At 40.5% G+C, this 15,821-nt stretch overlaps 1 protein-coding gene across 1 annotated transcript in view; it reads right to left on the bottom strand.

Annotated features, from left to right (window-relative positions):
• The window catches only part of CEP112 (centrosomal protein 112), a 406,137-nt gene extending 396,625 nt beyond the window's left edge, over positions 1-9,512 (bottom strand). Inside the window, exons 1-3 of the mRNA XM_032319493.1 lie at positions 9,373-9,512; positions 3,782-3,895; positions 306-496 (exon numbers count right to left, since the gene is read on the bottom strand). Coding sequence (XP_032175384.1) covers positions 306-496; positions 3,782-3,887 — 297 coding nt within the window. The 5' untranslated portion in view covers positions 3,888-3,895; positions 9,373-9,512. The remainder of the gene's footprint in view (positions 1-305; positions 497-3,781; positions 3,896-9,372) is intronic.
• Positions 9,513-15,821: the final 6,309 nt, after the last annotated feature.

Here is a 15,821-nt window from a genome sequence, read left to right as displayed (position 1 = left end):
CTAATGTTGTCCAGTGAAAACTAGTGGGGAAACTAAGGCTCAATATTAAAAAGTTTACTTTCTGTTTTTCAGAAATTCAGGAGAATATTATGGGATGGCTAGATCAATACGCATAATCCCCATAAGGCCAATATCTGGTTTCTCTTCAAAGGGGGAAAAAGTGAATCAGGAAGGAAAAAAAACAGTTTTAACTCATATATTATCCAGGACTTGTAACGTAATAATATAATCATTCCCAACTGGGATGATGAGTTGACATTTTTAAAGAAATGAAGCTGAGACACCTCTTGGTAAATGACACCCACCATGTACGAAGGTAAGGTTTTCAGTGTCCCTGGTTCAGGTCGGTGTGTAAAGGGGCCTTCGAGCACTCCTCGCTTCAGCATGTGCAGTAGCAGTTTGGCATACAGGTTCCGATTCTTCCTGCCCATTATTCCTGCACCTGTTCCTGAAGGCTCACACAGTTTTTTGATCCAGAGTGCACACCTCTGCCGTTCTAGAAATACATAAGAACCATTAGAAACTTGATTTTTCAGAAAATAAAACAGTAAAGGCCTATGAAACATCTTTTTTGGTCTAGACCAGGGGCGGCAAACGTTATCTGTAAAATGCCAGGCCATCATTTTCGGCTGTGCTGGCCAGCCGGTCTCTGACGTGACTACTTGACTCTGCCACCATAACATGAAAACAGCCCCAGGCTACGTGTGATCAAATGGGCAGCAGTATTTTCTATAAAACTTTAGAGAAAAGACAGCAAGCTGGTTTTGGCCCTGGGAGGCTATGGTTTGCCAACCCGTGAAAAGGTTAACTTTTTTAGTTAAATAGTGATCAGGCAAGACAAATGCAAAGAAATATGTTCTCAAAAATAAAATCTCTGATCGCTATTGAATAATTTCTGAGAAAAAATTATGCTATAAATACATCTCTAAGATAATTTTAGCTGGGCTGAAAAATCTTTCTGTAATTCTAATTATACAAACCAAATGAGAGCTGAAATGCAATCTTACTTAAGCATTTTAAACTTACCCTAAAATTCAATCTCAAATGTTTTATTTACTAAGCTGATAAATTTCAGATTTGTAGTTGATTCATTCAGGGTTTTCTTTTAACCTCTCTAAAAATAATTGAGGGCTATCAACATGTAAGTTAGCAAAATAATTATCCCTTTAAAAACAACTTTAAAAATACACATATAATCCACATAAAATGACCCATTGACTACCTTATCTGACCACTACACAGAATTATTTTCCTGTCTCATGAAAACTATTTTGAGATTAATCTTTTATCAGTTTAACTCAATTTAAGGATTATATATCTAACATAAATCATAACTCTGCTTTAATCTCTTATTTCTAAAGGTCATATTCATTTACTGTTTTACCTACAAAAATCACTCAGGACGGATTTACCACTTTGCTTATACCAGATTTATCACTTACAGGTATGAGGGCTAACCTTTAAAGAACTTTTGTATTTTTAGCTTTGAAAATTATATAATCACAAAGCAAACTTCATGAAATACTTGGTGTATTTTGAGGGGGGGAAAAAGTGAAACTGATAAACTTAAGAAAACACTTTTTTCAAATTATGTACTTTCTATATACCTTGTTGCAAACTGAAATCTATATAATAACCTAATGGCCAAAATTTAGTACAATTTAGTCCATGAAAAGAATTCTTTACTCTACTTAAAGTACTGGAGAAAGCCATTATTGTTAAGTAGCATTTAGCTATAAGAAGATATATGTTTTCATCATTATTCCAGCTCTTGATTAGGATGTGAGTTCTAGAACATTCATTATTAATTAATTAATTAATTAAAGGGCAGGATATACCAATACTGACAATGAGTCATGAACCAAAGATTACAATTAATCCAACCATACGACCTAACATCCTTTTTTTTTTTTTTTAAAGATTTTACTTATTTATTTGACAGACACATCACAAGTAGGCAGAGAGGCAGGCAGAGAGAGAGAGGAAGAAGCAGGCTCCCCGCTCAGCAGAGAGCCCAATGCGGAGCTCAATCCCAGGACCCTGGGATCATGACCTGAGCCGAAGGCAGAGGCTTTAACCCACCGAGTCACCCAGGTGCCCGAACCTAACATCCATTTTTAAAAGAAAATGAAGGGGTGCCTGGGTGGCTCAGTGGGTTAAGCCTCCGCCTTCGGCTCAGGTCATGATCCCAGGGTCCTGGGATTGAGCCCCGCATCGGGCTCTCTGCTGAGCGGGGAGCCTGCTTCCTCTTCTCTCTCTCTGCCTGCCTCTCTGCCTACTTGTGATGTGTCTGTCAAATAAATAAGTAAAATCTTTTAAAAAAATTTTTTTAAATGAAATATGAGAGACTTAATACAAATTTGTCCAAATCAGCAGATCTAAGACCAAAAAAAGGTAGTAAATATCAGAAAAGAACACAGTACACAGTATAGATATCATGAAATAGAAATACAAAAGAACAGAATAAAAAAGACCCAAAAAAAAGGTAGGAAATATCAGAAAAGAACACAGTATAGATATCATGAAATAGAAATACAATTAATCAAATAATATACAAACAATACAAATGATCATGACTGAGCCACAGGACATGAAATATGTATCTTAAAGACTAGCAGAGGGAGAAAGAAGAGGTTACAGTCTGATGAGGCAAAAGAAGAGAGTAGAGAAAGAAGCTTAGAAGGAAGACCATGCCAAGCTATCCTAAGTAAGGCCATAGCCCCAGAATAGAAGGTGACCACAGAATGTATAACTCATACACTACATTCCCTTCTCCCAATGCAGACCCCTGGAACAAATATCTAATATGAAGCTGCTTCCTCATTTTGAACATGGACTTGACTTATACACCTCAGGGAAACAGGGAACTTGGACAAAACATGGGTAAAAGCCAGAGTATCTTGGCGCTATTCCCCACTAACAAATGCCATTAACCTTTACAGCCTACAATGGCGTAAAGAATCATCCTGGCTCCCCAAACTCTCTCCAATTGTTCTCTGATTCCTAAGTCATCTGAAAGTCTTTGACTTGATACAAAGACTCTCATCCCATTATTAAACAGGCCAGGAAGCACAGACAAGATAGTAACAAAAACTCATTCACAATTGATTTCATTCAGTCAACCAATAAGCATACAAAATCAATAGACTTTTTTTTCTGCTTTGATAAATAAAACTGTCAGAGAACAGATGGATAGTAGTAGACTCCTGAAAGAGGAAGCACTTCAGGGAGGAAAAAGATGCAGGAAGAAACAGCTGTAGCTAACGTTAGAGATCCACGGGCTTTAAGCTCACGATGTCTGAGAGTGATATCACACTCTTTCCACAGTTTACAGATCTAGTTTACTAGATCTTCCCACAGTTTACTAGGATATTATCACTAAATTTCTATATACCCTTGAATAGCTCAAAGCACACAATTCTACATCAGCTTAACATGAAACTGTGATTAAAGAAATTTAGCTTTTGGGGGCGCCTAGGTGGCTCAGTCGGTTAAACATCCAGCTCTTGGTTTCAACTCAGATCGTGATCTCAGGATAGTGAGATCGAGCTCCAGATAGGGCTCTGCGCTCAGCAAGGAGTCTGCTTTAGATTCTCTCTCTCCCTCTCCCCTTCCCCTTGCTCACAGGCACACACTCACTCTCTAATAAATAAACCTTTCACCAAAAAAACAGAAAGAAAAAAGAAATTAAGCGTTCTCTTCATTGTGATAATTCACTGGTTTGAAAAGATAATATAAAGAAAAATTAATCTTAAAATCTGGTTTGCAATCATAATCTTACCTGACCTATGGGGTAATTTTAGAACAAAGGGCTTCATATCTACCACAAAGTGATCAAATTCTGCATCCAGCTTCTCCCATTTTTCTTCTTCACTTCCAATTTCCATAATTCAGTCTATAAAAGATTTAAAATTAAAATATTAAGATCTGTCTGCTGAGAACTACACAACTCTAATGAAAAAGATCAAGAAAAACTCATTAGTGTTAAATAGTGTTAAATATCCCCAAATTGACCTATAAATATGTTGCAGTCCTAATCAAAATTCCAGCAGTATTCTTTGTAAATGTGCACAAGCTGGTTCTAAAATTTATGTAAAAATGTAAAAGAGCTAGAATATCAAAAACAATTCTGGGGAAAAAAAAAAACCCCACAGTTGGAGAACTCAATTATCTGATCTTAAGATGTGCTATCAAGCTAAGGAATCAAGACCATGTAGTACTGGTGAGAGCATAAGACACACAGGCTCACAGGGCCAACTAGATTTCAGAAATTGACCAATGCAAGTATGGACAGCTAGTATTTGACAAAAGTGCAATTCTTGGAGAAATAACAGGTTTTATAACAGAGGTTTTAAACGCCTTAACAATTGGACATTTATATACAAAGTGAATAAATAAATCTTGGCCTAGACCTTACACTGCATACAAAAATTAAAAGAAATCAAAGCCCTAAAGTGTAAAATGTAAAACTGTAATACTCTTAGAAGAAAACATAAGAGAAAATCTTCATGACCTTGGATTAGACAAGAATATCTCAGATATGACGACCAAAAGCACTCCCCATAAAAGAAAAATTATCATACTGACCTTCACCAAAATAAAAAACTGCTCTGCAAAGTACTCCATTAAGGGATTGAAAAGGTAAGCCACAGCCTGGGAGAAAATATTTGTAAATCATATATCTCATACGGGATTTATATGAAAAACATACAAAGAACTCTCAAAACTCAATCATAAGGGGAAAAAAACAAAAAAACAAAAATAAGTAGGAAAAAAAGAGTCCCTTTGCCAAAGAAAATGTGTAAATGACAACTAAACACATGGAAAGACGCTCCGTGTCATTAATCATTAGGGAAATGCAAATTAAAATCACAATGAGATCTCACTCTACCTATTAGGACAGCTAAAATAAAAAATACCAAACAAACGATACCAAATGCTGGTGAGAACACAGAACAAGAACTCTCACGAATTTCTGGGAGGAATGCAAAATGGCACAGCCACACTGGAAAACAATTTAGCAGTTTCTTACACAGTCCAACACACCCTTACCATATATGACCCAGAAATCCCACTCTTGGGTATTTACTCAAGTGAAACAACGTCTATAATCACACAAAAACCTGAATATAAGGCTTGTAGCAGCTTTGCTCTTGGATCATCACCAAACACAAGAAATAATGCATATGTCCCTCAGCCGGGAAATAAACAAACTGCGGTGTATCCGCCCAACGGAGGGAGGGCCCAGCAACAGAAAGCTACCAACTACTAACATACGGGGCATGGATAACCCCAAATGTATTGCGCTGAGTGAAAGAAACCATCCTCAAAGGGCTATCTACTCAAGCTATCCATTTGTATGACATTCTAGAAAAGGCGAACAGTAAGAGTATAGAGAACAGATCAGCGGTTCTCAGGGGTTAGCAGTTGGGGGACAGTCTGAATACAAAGAAGTGGCACAAGGGAAGGAGCTGGGGTGTTGGAAATTGTTCTGTTTATTGTCTGCACAGGAGGTTATAAGACCCTTTTCTATGCATGTGTAGAAGTTCAGTGAACTGTATACCAAAAAAGTGATTTGTAACTGTACATTCAAAATTTTTAATTCCCCTCAAAAAACCTTAACATTAGTCCTCGCATTTCTTCCAAACTGGCAAGAAAAACACTACCTATAAGAAGGTGAATCCCAAAAGTCAATAGGTTTTGAAGAAATTCCTTAAGTTAGAAATCCGCACACTTTCCTCAGCAAGACCGCGCTCCTGCGACGCCCGCCTTCATTCCCTCAGGAAGGGGCTGGGGAGAAAGATGGCGCTGCCTGCAGTCAGACAGCTTCCCACCTTACCGAGCCCTCCACGTGTCTTTCCCTATTTCCTCCTCCACAAAGCAGCTTAAAAGCTGCTCAAAGCCCCTCCAACTGCTCTTGTCTCCCCTCACTCTCAATTTTAAACAAATCTTACCTCCTCCTTCATGGGAAAAATAATCCGGTGGTGACACCCCAAATCCTCTTCCCTCCACCTCTCGGCTTACCTCTAAGAGAACAGAATACCTCCTTCCCTCCTTTGCTTCTGTGTCTGAAGCATTAACTGTCGTCTCTAATGCCAGGATTTCCATCACCTATCAGTTACCTCCTCGTGGGTTCAAACTTTCCATCCCCGTGGCCTCCATCCCCTCCACTGTTCCCATTCTCTAAACCCCCCTCAAGCCAATATAGCAACAAATACTCAGAAATGTCTCCAGACCTGCTGGTGTCTCGCTTCTCACTGTCACCATCTCCGAGAAAGCCCTTCCCACCACTCCCTTGCCCTCCTCCAGCCGACCTCCCCACCGTCTGGTTTCCCTACTTCAGTCACTGGTACCAGAGTAAGTTCCCTAAGTGCAAAGCTAAGCATATCACTCTCTATTTAAGAATCTCTCTTGACCTACTGCATCAACATATACCCAAACCCAAAGTTGGGCCTACGAGTGCCTTTGCATTGGAGCCCACCTCTCACCTCTCTGCCTAATTCGTCTACCCACCAAGGGCCATATCCCTGCCGGTGACCTCTGCGCCATTCTTGCAACACTCCAAGCCCTGACATGATTCCACATCCTCTTCACAGGGGGTTCCCTCTGCCCGCAGTCAGGAAAATGCAGCCCAAATGGCGCTTCGGAGAAAATCCTGCCCCACTCGGCCCAGACTCCTGTGTTCCCTTCTCCGTGTGCACTGATCACATGTGTGGCGCGGCACTCACTGTGCCATTATTTTTCGTACACCTCTGTTCATTATTTACATGTCTTCCACCATCTGTGAGATGCTCCTGGAAGGCAGGGCCCATGACGTACACGTCTTGGTAGGTACCTGGCACATTATGTGGCACCTTATTAGAAGCTCAAGAACTGACTGGTACATAAATGCTAACAAAACAGAATAATGTCCCACTTTAAAGTGAGACTAATAATTCTTTTAGAATATTCTGTTCCAAGTACCAAATAGATCTTCTAGAATAGAAATAGTACATGGCCTTAATTCTTATTTACCATAACTGGTCATCCTACCTGGTGCATCACAGTAGAAGAAACATATTTTCAAATGTAAGACATGGTTAAGTCAAATTTTATTTAAATGCATGTTCTGATTGGTTAGTTGGCTTGGGGGTGTTTGGTCATCTGGCATTCCTACACTAACTAACGGCATTCCTGTATAATTACACCTGTTAAGGTACTTGGTAGCAGAGGGCTATGTTACAACTGCAGGATATTAGATCATAAAGCTAAAAAGTAACTATTAAAATGGATGAAAACACAAACAGAACCTCCCAAACTCACAATTTTAAGCACCACTCTAGCCTAGGAGTACTCCCAGACTGAAACAGTGCAATCTGCACAGGTGCTCAAACATTTGCCTGAGAACACCCATAGATAAAGCTAAAACAAAAAGATTTCTAATAATCACTAATTCACAATAAATCCTTTGACACACACAGGAGATGTTAGTGTTTAATATTAGGGAAAACTAAAACTCAACAGCTGAAATACTGCCTCAAAGTCATGAAATTAAGCACAAAGCTCAGATTAAAATTCTGAAATCCCTAGCTCTCAGATCCATTATATCTGACCTCTTGGGCATTTACATAAACATCAGAGACATCTCCAACTAATAAAGACATATTTTGAAAAGCAGAAAGGCAATCACTATAATGACACAATAGTGGAGTACACTTTTTTTAAAAACTCAATCAAGGGTCAATGTGATATTGGGAAAAAGCTAAAAATCTACATCTCCTTATCCTTTACTTATTTGCCAACAAAATTAAGAAATGCAAAAAGGAAAAAATTAAGTTATCATTTCAAACCTTCAAGGAATTCTTGCTACCCAAATTACATCTTGTAAACAAACTATTATCTACTTAGTTCCAGCTAGGCAAAAAGGTGGATCACTACTTAAAACTGTATTTCAGTATGTCTCATGTGCCTACCAATCACATAAATTACTTTAAAAGCAAAAAAAGAACTCAGTTGGGTCACTCTTGCTTATGGTAATAATCTATATTTGACCACGTCTTTTATTTAACTCACTGGCATTGACTTTTTTTAAACCTATTTACATGTGGACACCTATTAAATGGGCTAAGACCTTCTCAAGGTGCTTAGCCTCCACAGGCATCAGCAAAGCAGATGCAAGCCACCAATATTAAAAGGCCTTGGGAGAAAAGCAGCCACGCTGCCAAAGAATACACCTCGGCCAAACACAATAAACAAAATCCCGGAAGTTGCAAAAATCAGTTTTCCTCAAACCATTATTTTAAATGCATGGTGAGTCATTCCAGAAAACTTGACATGCGTCCCTCGGTAAATCAGAAGTTTTACAGGTGCACGTGATGCTTGGACAGTTACCAGAGCGCGGACTAGGACTTCCCTGACGGTGCCAGCAGCATGCTGTGCGCTTTACAAACGGTTCCCAGTCATCGCCCTGGGAGACCGGCCCTCTTTCATGGCCATTTCCCAAGGGAGGAAGTCGAGGCTCAGCGGCGTGGAGTAACTGCCCTAGAGTCAGTCCCACGGAAAGTGGCAGCTGGGCCTGGACACTGTGTGCCCGCCGTCGTGCGCGCCAGACTGCAGCCTGGCCACCACGCAGAGGCCCTTGTCATTCCGTTTGCCTTCTGTACCTTATTGTTACTCATCTTTGAATATAAAGGACAAACGCTAAAACAGCCACACAAGGATCAGAAGAAAAGCTGTTCGTCTGCACCGGTGCTGTTCTCCTGAACCCCGGACCTCGGGGACACTCGGTGTCCCCCGCACGCACGCCCTGGCGCTGGGCCAGGCCATTCCGAGGACTCGGGCGTCGGGACTGTCGCCCACACGGGAGCCAGCACACCCGTCCGGCCCGAACTCCGGGGTCGCCTATCCTGTCCTCGGAGGAACTTCCCGTGTCTCAGCGGCCAGCGGGCGCGGGGCGGGGGGCTGCGAGCCCGCGAGGCCGCGGCCGCTCCCCTGCCCTGTGCAGGACACAGATTTCTCCTCCCCAGCACCAGCCTTGCGGTCCGACCTCGGGACCGCGTCCTGCGGACCAGCTCCATCCATCTAGCAAACTTTACCCAGAACTTTCCGGGAATGGGTTTCACCCCCAAGTGGAATCGCAGCGGTCCGCGCCCCGACGCCCCAGCCCCACCCCCACCCTCAATACCCCCCCACCCTCACCCTCACCCTCACCCCCCAGCCGGGCGCGCGCCCCACAGGCCTTGCGAACGGGCCCGGGGCCTGCGGGGCGACGCCCCTCCCCGAACGGGCCCGCACGGGAGGGGCGGCCGCCCTCCCGCGCAAAATTCCACTCGAGAACCCGGGTGTAGGGTCGGGGCGGGGAAATTCGGGAAGTCGAGAACCTGGCGCCCCTACATGCAAGCTTTCCGGTCGGCCGCGCCGCCGCCGCCACCTCCGCCACAGAAAAAACGGTTTCAAATCCTTGCGGGCCGCCGCGGTCGCCGCCGCCCTAGCAGCCCAGGGGCGGGGACTTCCGCGCCCTCATTCCCCGCCCCCTTCCCACCCCGCCGCTCGCGACCTGCGCGCGGCGCCGTTGCCATGGCGACGCTCCCGGCAATTCGGAGGCGGGACTTCCGTACTCGTTCCCTCCAGATCCCGGTGAGCGCGCCGCGCTGTTGCCATGGCGACGTTCCCGGGTGTCGCGCAGCCTCCAGGCTGGCTGAGCAGCCTGATGGTACGTAGGCGGAGGTTCCCAGGGTAACACGATCGCTGTCGGCACACTGCTCCCCTGGGACATCCAGCGAGGAGAGTCTCTTGTGAACATTTTAGGTGTTGTAGAGAAGAAACAGGTAAAGGGTAAAGAGAAATAGAATAGCTAGAGGGGTGTTCACAGAAGGGTGTGCCCATGTGGGCAGACGTCATTGAGTCTACAGAAGTGAGAATGTTCTGCCTGGTATCTCAGAAGTGGGAACCAGAGGTGAATGATGAGGTCGGATTAAAGGGGGAAAGTGAGCATTAGCTTGTTTTTTTGTTTTTTGTTTTTTGGGTTTTTTTTTTGCATTCAGAACTCTCCGAGGACTAAAGAAACTGGACCCCAAATTCTGAGGATGCTGAAATAAAATAAAGAGTTTTGTGTTTACCAGTTCTATGTAGAATAGCAGGATCCAGTGGGAAAAATGTAATTTGTTTTACTCCCAGGAAGTCTCAAGCACCTCAACGGCAGTCTCCATGTCTGCGTTGCTATGTTGTGATATTTTTTGGTCTTCTATTACATTTCTGGAAGAGCTCTGAAGTATATTTATCCAAATACCGGGCAGAAACAAAATTTAAATTGTAAAAACACTCACTTAAGTGAAATTCAGTTTACCACTGTTTCTCATCTAATTTCACAACAGGATTTCTTCTGCAGTATCCGCGATACACTCAGTGTGATGCCAAATCTAACATAAGCACAGCTTGAAGCAACTTTTCAGTTTTTCCATAAAGAAAATAGAAGATTCATTCATTTGTAACTCGTTACTTTCAAGCTTCCAGAGGGAAGTCGTATTCTCTCCAAGGTGCTTTTTCAAACTCATCCTACCAGAAATAAGCATCAACAGTTCTTCATTGTTTCCATGACAAATTATAAAGGCTAAAGGAAGGAAACTGAAATGCTTTAGAAATTAGTTTTCCAAAGCATATTTCCAAAGCATGTTTATGGCTAAAGAATGATCAGTCATCCAGATCATTTGCACTGAGATTCAGGGATGCAAAACCCATGCAAGCAATTAATTGCAGGAATTTGACCACTCAGTGAAGTTCGAAATATATAACCACATTGAAGGAAGAACATGAAATGAGTTTTTGACAATTGATGTCTAAATGAAATGAGCAAAAAAAAGGAAGGTGAAAAAAGAGATCAAAGGTAAAAATAAAGTCAAGTTCATCTGAGCAGAAATAATTGCAGGAAAAATATGATTGAAAGTAAAAAGTCATTACTAAAAAAAATTAAGAAAGTAGACTTCTTAAGTATTTTCCCTAAATAAGTGAAAGAAGATAAGAAAATCTCCCTTTCCACTTTTAAGAACTATGAGACTGCCAATTTTTTCATTTAAAAAGTATATTGGGGGTTCCTGGGTGGCTCCGTGGATTAAAGCCTTTGCCTTCAGCTTGGGTCATGATCCCAGGGTCCTGAGATTGAGCCCCGCATTGGGCTCTCTGCTCCGCAGGGAGTCTGCTTCCTCCTCTCTCTCTCTCTGCCTGCCTCTTGCCTACTTGTGATCTCTGTCTGTCAAATAAATAAAATCTTAAAAAAAAAAAAAAAGTATATTGACCCTTGAACAACATGGGTTAGAACTGCCTGGGTCCACTTATACACCAATTTTTTCCCATAAATAACAACAGTATAGTCCTATAAATGTTTTTTTCTTTCCTTATGATTTTCTTATCTCTACCTTACTTTATTGTGAGGATACAGTAAATGATACATGTAACACACAAAATATGTATTAATCAATTATTCGTGTTATCAGTAAGACTTCTGGTCAAAATTGACTATTAGTAGTTAGGTTTTGGGAGAGTTAAAAATTACACATGGTTTTTCAACATGGATAATCCCTATGTTGTTCAAGTGTCAACTGTACATACATATATATTTATGCAGACAAAATTATTGTTATGATATGCATGGAGGTTATTAGTGTCATTTATGTTATAAATATGAAGCTGGGATACCAGTTTGAGACTAAGCTGCATTTATCTTGGGATTCAAGCCTATATAAGGTCTGGTGGAAAATATAAAGAATCTCCTTACATGAGAATCAAGGAACTGCTAGGAAGTAACTCATCCTAAGAGATGGTGAGCAGGTCTGGTTCCATGATGATAAAAAAATTGAAGAGAAAGGCTATTCTCCATAAAGCACAGTGCTGGCCTTGGAATGGCTTCCAGTTCTCCTCCTCTTGTTGTAACAGAGTCATTCCTAATCCTTAGAGGTAAGGAACATCCTTCGAAAATATTAAAAATGTATAACCTTCCTCCCTTCCCCCTTCACCATCAAATGCCCCCATGCCCCACAATATGGATACAAATCAAAGGGTTTCCAGAATTTCTGAAGCCCATTCATAGAACCTAGGTTAAGAACTCCTGGGTGTGGATTGATTACCCATTTAACCATTGAGAACAGAAGCCATAACCGGCATTTGTGAATGTAATTTCTGAAGGTAGCACACTCAGTACAGACAACATTGCCCCTAGTGTGGGCGCCAGCAACCTCAAGGCAGCATCAGTGAAAATTAGCAGCAGGAACACCTTCATCAAGCATCAGAGACAAGAAGTGAGAATAACAGCATTCTCACAGCTACGGGCACTTAGAGAAAAATAAATGATGCAAGCCTATGATAGTTTAGTAACATACACAGCATGCATGAGACCCACCCTAGGAACCTTCATTAATATTTGGGAAGAAATGGCGGGAATCAGAGTCCACTCAGGGACCTCAAGGGTAAAGACAGATAAATACTCTTTTGTGACTGCTGCAGTATAGCCCCAAGCTTATGTGGCCTGAAAAATACAGCTTCACATAAACCTTTTATGGCCAAACACCTAGGGCAACCAACTAATAGGACTTCTGTGTCTGGTTTTCTTACAATGCATGATAATTTTTCAGCTGAAAATGTATTTATTGAATGCTACTAGGTGTCAGTGAACATCTAGTATGTATCTACAGGGAATGTTTCCTCTACCAGGAATGTTCTAACACCTTGCTCTTCACCTCGGCTTAAATGTCACTTACTCAATCCTTCATCGATTCTTAATGCACCCATTATTCTCTTTCAAAGCCCCTGTTCCTTCTCTTCATTGCATGTATCAAAATTTGTAATCAATTATTCACTAAACTAGCAATCTTTCTCAAATGTTTGTAGGATCCACAAGGAGAGGAACCACATATGCTGTGTTTATCATTGGAGACCCAGCACCTTGCAGAATACCTGCCACTTACAGACAATCTGTAAATGTTTATCAGTCAAAGAATGAAGGCAGACAGGTCTTTTGTGCCTTTCTCTGCACCTGTGGTGGAACATAGCCACCCTTAATTAACTTCCTAGTTTACAAAGCTTTCATTCAAGAGGCCCCGGAAGACTAACTGTTCTGAATCCAAACTTCTTCCTGGGAGAGTGCACTTGATTGGTCTAATTTGAATCAAGTAAGAACACTTAATCAGATCAGGTGTGGTCAGGAAATGGGGCATCCCGCTGTATTAATGTGACATTTTAGTAGCTCACCTTTGTGCTGAAGGACAAGCATCAGGATTCCTTTCTCAGAGAAGGGGACTTCACAAATGGTTCCAGCTTCGACAAATCTTCAGGAGTTGTGAAAACAAAGATGAGTTTCCACCCTCCAAAAGTTTAACGTATAGTAGGAGGTAATAAGACAAACACCAAATAACCATATTTGGAATCAGATTACATCACCTGGCTTGAAAGGTATATAAAAAGTATGTTATGGGAATAGAGGGGAGATAAAGCAAACACTATATAGTCATTATAAAGTCAGGATAAGAAAATATATACCCAACCTTGTTTTAGCTCCAGCGTTAGAAACCGGATTGAAATTGAAACATTATTCCCATTGAAAATATTGTTTCAAAAAACACCTATTATTTCCTATCAGCTACAAGTGACTTAAATGAAAGAAGTTTGTTTCAAAAACTAGTAATATTTAACCTCAATTTTTAAAAATCCAAGGGTAACACAGAGTATGAACATGATAGTAAAAACATGACCATAAGCGGTGCCTGGGTGGCTTGGTGGGTTAAAGCCCCTGCCTCCAGCTCAGGTCATGATCCCAGGACCCTAGGATCTAGCCCCGCATCGGGCTCTCTGCTCAGCGGGGAGCCTGCTTCCTCCTCTCTCTCTGCCTGCCTCTCTGCCTACTTGTGATCTGTCAAATAAATAAATAAAATCTTTAAATTAAAAAAAAAAGCAACTTACAATTTCCTAAAGGCATTCTTGTGATACCTTAATTGCCTTAAAGAGTCATACCGAAAGTAGAAGTCTACACTAATAAATACTAAAAGTGTGTTACAAAATATGATGATTCCATTTTATATACGTGCCAGACACACAAAGAAAGGAAAACATGTAAGAATACAACTCAAATGTGGCCAGTGATTCTCTAGGTGAAGCGATTAAACATATTTTAAGTTCTGTTTTGCTTTCTAAATAGCCTCAAATCTCTCCAAAAATAGCACTCTTTTGGAAAAATGGACTCAGACCCAAAATTTTGAAATTTACTCTATTTTTCTCCTCTAAAATTTTTTTGAGTCAGGGCTTCAAGAACTTCAATGTGAATTTGTCCACTATTTGGAAAGACTGTGAATAATAAACATATAAAAGAGAAAGTACAATACCTAAGAACAAATGTTAGTGACTTTGGATCACTTCAGTGGACTATCAGGCAGTTATTCCCACTTACTAGCAAGAATAATAGGGGCGCCTGGGTGGCTCAGTAGGTTAAGCATCTGCCTTTGGCTCAGGTCAGGATCCCAGGGTCCTTGGATTGAGTCCTGCATCTGGCGCCTTGCTCAGTCGGGAGACTTCTCCTTCTGCCTCTGCCTCTCCCCCTGCTCATTCTCTCTTTCTCTGTCTCTCAAATAAATAAATAAAATCTTTAAAAATGATAATAATAAATCAAAAGTTACCTGTAAAGAGAAATGAAATGTTTTTTCCTAGATGGAGATTTTTGAATTGTTTTTTAAATCAGATTATAAAATTTTAGTGCTATTACAGGGAAATTGGAAGACACTGAAAGGTTTCAAGAAAAAAATAAAAATTATGTGTAATTCTACCATTAAAGAATAACCACTATTAATAATTGCATATGTTTCCTTAAATTGTATGTGTGTGTGTGAGTGTGTGTGTGTGTAATTGCTCTACTGTCTACTTATTGCTCCATCATTTGGATCCAACAAAATTTGCTTAATTCTTCTTCCATGATTGGACATGTAAGTTATTAGCAATTTTTTACTCTTATAAATAATGTTACAATAAATATCTTTAAATATATGCACCTTGGTTGAAGTTTCAGCTATCTCCATAAAAGATATTCCAATGAGCATAAAAAATTAAGGCTTTTGATCAGTATTGTCAAATTTCTTTCTAGGAGTGTTTTGCAAATTTCCAGTCCCACCCAATGGTCCCTGAGAGCGGCTATCTCACATTAACAATTTTTCTAATCTGTGCTAACTGTATATTAAAAACAGTCCTCTTTAATTTTCCTTTTAAACTCTTAGAAACATTGAAATATTTTTAAAATCTCTATTAGTTTTTTTTCTTTTTATTCATTTGCAAAGGACCCCTTTAGCCCTTTGTCCATTTTTCTAGAATTTGACATGAGGTCTGTAACTTCCATATTTTGATTTATCGTTTCAAAACCAATAATGCCTCTGCACACAGTACTTAGCATGGACTGATAATCTAACTACTCAAGTTTCAGTTGATTCACCACTTTGCATTATCAAGATACTCTGTATCATTAGAGTGAAATAAATGAATGAATCTCAGCTATCTAAATGGAAAGCAATTTACAAATACCAAGAATGATTATTATTATGTAAACACATTAGAGGTTGATATCACAATAATCCTACAGCCAGCAAGTTCCTTAAATTGGATAGGAAATGATTCAGAACTTCCTATTTTCAGGTCATAAAATAGAAATCGTAAGACAAAAAATAGATGCAGTGTAAAGAGAGCAGGAACAGAATTGCGAGGCATTATTTTCTTTTCTTCACTACTAAGAAAAAAAGAAGAAAAAGAGTTACCACCTTTATTACAGTGATGCTGGATTCCATCCTTACGCCAGAAGTAAGCTGCACCTGGCGTTC

This window comes from Mustela erminea, chromosome 18, assembly GCF_009829155.1.
Source record: "Mustela erminea isolate mMusErm1 chromosome 18, mMusErm1.Pri, whole genome shotgun sequence".
Lineage (NCBI taxonomy): Eukaryota > Metazoa > Chordata > Mammalia > Carnivora > Mustelidae > Mustela > Mustela erminea.
The sequence above is the reverse complement of the archived record's forward strand: the minus strand, read 5'-3'. Positions and strand labels throughout refer to the sequence as shown.